The 4,689-nt window shown below is 39.0% G+C and overlaps 1 protein-coding gene across 1 annotated transcript; it reads left to right on the forward strand.

Annotated features, from left to right (window-relative positions):
• Positions 1-1,367: 1,367 nt before the first annotated feature.
• Positions 1,368-3,987, forward strand: NAP1L2 (nucleosome assembly protein 1 like 2). The gene has a single exon (XM_067722619.1). It carries the CDS (start codon positions 1,794-1,796, stop codon positions 3,180-3,182), a length of 1,389 nt encoding a protein of 462 aa, XP_067578720.1. The 5' UTR covers positions 1,368-1,793; the 3' UTR covers positions 3,183-3,987.
• The last annotated feature ends 702 nt before the right edge of the window (positions 3,988-4,689 follow it).

Raw genomic sequence — 4,689 nt, forward strand, 5'->3', positions numbered from 1 at the left:
TCTCAGGGTTGTGAGATTAGTAGTGATTTCAGCTATGCTCTAAAAATTTCCTTATTTTCCAAAATTTAAAAAATAAGCATATACTGTATTTATTATCAGAAAACTACAAGGAATGTTGCTACTACAGAACCAGAAAAAGAAAACCGGAAATGCAGGACTCTTAACTATAGAACTACCCAGATTGATACATGAGCCTGAAAATTGAATTTTGTAAATAATGTAATGATAAACAGTACAGAGACATTAAGTAAAAAGAAAAATTTACCTACATACTGAAAGAATCTGTAAAGAAATACAACAATATGTAAACAGTGTTTATCTCTGTGATAGTAGCACGATAGAAATTAGTGTTCAAATCTGGAAAAGACAGTCAAACATTTTTAATTGTTCAATTAATAAATAATCAGCATTAGAAATATGGACAAAGTAAACATCACCAATGATTCCTACCCAAAGGAAAATTTTAAATGATTGCATAGTATTCCATCCTATGAACACTCTAACATATATCTAACCATGTCTTTAATGCTGAGATTTAGATTATTTTCGATAACATTTGTCAAGCAAATGTTAAGACTTAAATATATATATATATATTAATTTACATTTGAGCATTTCTTTTAAAAATTCCCAATGGCTTTAAACCCAGCATCAAGAAAGAGGAAGAGGCAAGTCAGTATTAGGATTGGGTTACTGACTATAAGCTAGACAACTGGTTTATAGTCTTGTGTGTTCACTTGCTATATAGTGGGATACAGCATTTTGGCTCTTCATCACAGGCCCTCTTTAACCCAACCTCCATCTAACCATCTAAACTCCTTCCTGTCCCCACTCCCTACCCCAGGAAACGGTAAGGAGGATTTTCCAATCTCAAATTATTGCTCACTTATCATACAGCTTGTGGAAAGTACAGAAAACCAGAATATAGAATATTTAAATCACTGGCAGTTACACCACCCTGAGACCAGCATTTGCTAATTTTTTTAGTATTTTCCCTTCTAACCTCTTTTTATAAGTCCCACCCCCCCACCTCTCTCCTTCCCAGAGCCCAGGGCTAAAATCAAAGGGACAGATTTAGGATGGGTGAATGCCTTGTCTAACAATTTAGTTACTACTTTCTCTTAACTCTTTTGAAATTATAAAAATATAATACCAGTTGAAAACTGAAAGGATAAACTAATAAAACCTGGTTTCTAGAAAACTTGGGTGGTGGTGTGGGACGAGTGGGAGGTGGATGAATCAGCCATATTAGAGAACCTGGGAAAGTGAGCAGAGTTAGAAACTTGATAAATCTATTAATTTATTGGCTCATAGTTTGTCAATCACGTCAGCCCAGCAAATGAAATTAGAATAGAGTCGTGGGGGAGGGAGGGTGTGACGCAGCAAGCTATTTGCAACAAGAAAATCTAGCCGAGAGACAGCTGCGTAATCATATTGCGGCACCGTTTTTACTTGCAGCAGCTGCTGCTTGCGGAGGACATCAGCCCACTGCGGCTCTCTGCAGTCTCTGGCCTGCTCCTGCAGGACCGGTCACTGCGGCCATTGCTACTCTCTGCACCCCAGCCCGGCCACCGCTGCCTCTGTCCGGTTCTCACAGCCTCAGCACCGTCTTCATCCTGGCAGCAGCCTCGACAGTCGCTCCCGGCTCCCGTATCGCAGTCCGACCACTACCGCACGTTCCACCTCTGCCCCAGCCACCGCCGCTTCTGATATTCCGGTGAGTCTTTCCTTGCGGAGGTCAGGTCTCCTGATCTTGGCGGTAGCCACCTTAGGCGTGTGAGGTCCTTTGAAAAATGGCCGAGTCAGCCGACCACAAGGAACTGTTAGAATCCAGTCAAGAAGAGACTGGTGATAAGGTAATGATGGAGGGGCCCAGGGAACAGCCGGAGCGCGGTGAAGATGCCGCCGCTGGGCCTGGAGATGATGGGGAGCGCGGTGAAGAAGCCGCCGCGGGGCCTGGGGAAGAAGGGGGAAAAGGTGAAGAGGCTGCTGCTGAGTCCGGGGATGGCGGGGAAAAAGGTGAAGATGCTGATGAGGACTCAGACCCAGACCGTCCAAAAGGACTTATCGGTTATCTTTTAGATACAGACTTTGTTGAAAGTCTACCTGTGAAAATTAAATACCGTGTGTTAGCCCTCAAAAAGCTTCAAACTAGAGTGGCCAATCTAGAATCCAAATTCCTAAGGGAATTTCATGGTATTGAAAGAAAGTTTGCTGAAATGTATCAACCTTTATTGGAAAAAAGACGTCAGATAATCAATGCAATCTATGAACCTACAAAAGAGGAATGTGAATATAAATCAGACTCTGAGGGCTATGATGATGAGATGTATGATGAGGAAGAGATGTGTGGTATTGAGGAGGGTGTGCTACATGACTACCTAGATGAGGATGACGGTTGTGAAGAAGATTATTATGATTATGCTATTGAAGAGGATGATGATGATGATGACGACGACAATGATGACGACGACACCGAGGCAGCTGGAGATGAGAATAAAGAAGAGGATCCTAAAGGAATTCCTGATTTTTGGCTGACTGTCTTAAAAAACGTTGACATACTCACTCCTTTGATTAAGAAATATGATGAGCCTATTCTGAAGCTCCTGACAGATATTAAAGTGAAGCTTTCAGATCCTGGTGAACCTCTCAGTTTCACGCTAGAATTTCACTTCAAACCAAATGAATATTTCAAAAATGAGCTGTTGACAAAGACCTATGTGCTGAAGTCAAGGCTAGCATATTATGATCCCCATCCCTATAGGGGAACCGCGATTGAGTATTGCATAGGCTGTAAAATAGATTGGAATGAAGGAAAGAATGTCACTTTGAAAACAGTCAAGAAAAAGCAGAAACACCGGATCTGGGGAACAATCCGAACTGTGACTGAAGATTTCCCCAAGGATTCATTCTTCAATTTCTTTACTCAAGGAATCAACTCAAAGGGAAAGGATGGAAATGATGATTTTCTACTTGGTCACAATTTACGTACTTACATAATCCCAAGATCAGTATTATTTTTCTCAGGTGATGCACTTGAATCTCAGCAGGAGGGGGTAGTTAGGGAAGTTAATGATGAAATTTATGACAAAATTATTTACGATAACTGGATGGCTGCAATTGAGGAAGTTAAAGCCTGTTGCAAAAATCTTGAAGCAATAGTAGAAGACATTGATCGCTAAAGCAGAGTGTACATGGCCCTGAAATTAATTGCCCTAGATCTAGTTACTCAAGTTATAAGAAGTTAATTACATCTTGTGTTCTTAATTTTTCTTGTAGTGTCAGTTAAAATGTATGTCTCAGAAATATGAGAAGTTCAAATACTAATTCATTTGACCTTGCATTTTAGTAGTAGAATATCTTCAAGAAAGTATTTACTGTGGTAAATGATTTAAGACATATTAATATAATGTGTAGTTTAATCCTTCTGAAGTCCTTTTGTCATGTAGGTATTAATCTGTAGCTGTGAATATTATCAGAAATGCTAAATGAGATCAATATTTATTCCAAAAGAAAATCTTGGGGAACCAACCCAAGGTTCTTTTCCTGTTGTTTGTTTCTTGCATTTGTGTTTTCTTAGGACTTTAGCTAGTGGGTTTAATTTTATTGTGCCTGCTTCAATTTGCAATAAAAATGCAATAGAATTTAAAACTTGAATGCTTAAGAAAAAGCCTGTATATAGTTAAGAATTTCAGGCAAAACCACATTTATTGTTAATAACAGCTTGTTCATAAGTTCTTGTATTTTATGTGACCATGATAAATAATGAAACTTATTCATATTGAGGTTATCAGTGAAGTGTTAATCACAGTATTCTCCAAAGATTGCCACATATTGCTCTGTGTAATTGTGTAAACTGTAATTACAGTGTATAATTTCTCTTTTCCTATAGTACTTAATCATTCATTGAAAGTGATCACTTTATCATTCTGAAAATATTTTTCATGTTCCTTCACCACAAAATAAAATGAATAAAAATTTCAGTGATTTATGTTATAAAAGTGATCTTTTTTTAATTGTAAAAGTAATATGTTTATTGGAGTACCGAAAACCATATACCCATTCTCCAAAGATAAGCATTGCTTATGTTTTGATTAATTTTCTACTCTTCTTTTTCTGTGTTTATATATGCCTGCAAATTTACTAAAACTCTGCTTAGAGGGGCAAAGAAAGTGTATCTTTTTTTATTGTTTACAACTGATCTAGTCTTAATCATGAGTCCACCTCCACCTCCCAGGGCTGCAGGGAAACAAAAATCTCAATTTTAATCAATCCAGTAAATTCATTGCCATTTAATAATTAAAACACTCCAAAAATAACAGGCTTATGTGTGTTAGTCTATATTTCAGATTTACCTACTCTTCCACAAGGTCATCTGGATGTATAGGGGCTTATATTGCTTTATGACATTGGTTGGGGGTGCACTGACTGGGGACAATGGGATGTGGTTGGTCAGAGAGCTGACTTTGTCCCAGAGCTGATTTTGCCTTCCTCAAGTGTGGAAACCCAGAAATTTGGCTGCCCCCTTTGGCAAACTCTGTGAAGGACACATCTATCCCTCTGGGATAACAGCAAACTTCTTTTTTTTTTTTTTTTTTTGCGGTACGCGGGCCTCTCACTGTTGTGGCCTCTCCCGTTGCGGAGCACAGGCTCCAGACTTGCAGGCTCAGCGGCCATGGCTCACAGGCC

Source organism: Pseudorca crassidens, chromosome X (genome assembly GCF_039906515.1).
Source record: "Pseudorca crassidens isolate mPseCra1 chromosome X, mPseCra1.hap1, whole genome shotgun sequence".
Taxonomy (NCBI): Eukaryota; Metazoa; Chordata; class Mammalia; order Artiodactyla; family Delphinidae; genus Pseudorca; species Pseudorca crassidens.

Coding starts and splice junctions, on each gene's coding strand:
- NAP1L2 (XM_067722619.1), top strand. CDS start 1,794: ATGGCCGAGTCAGCCGACCACAAGGAACTGTTAGAATCCAGTCAAGAA.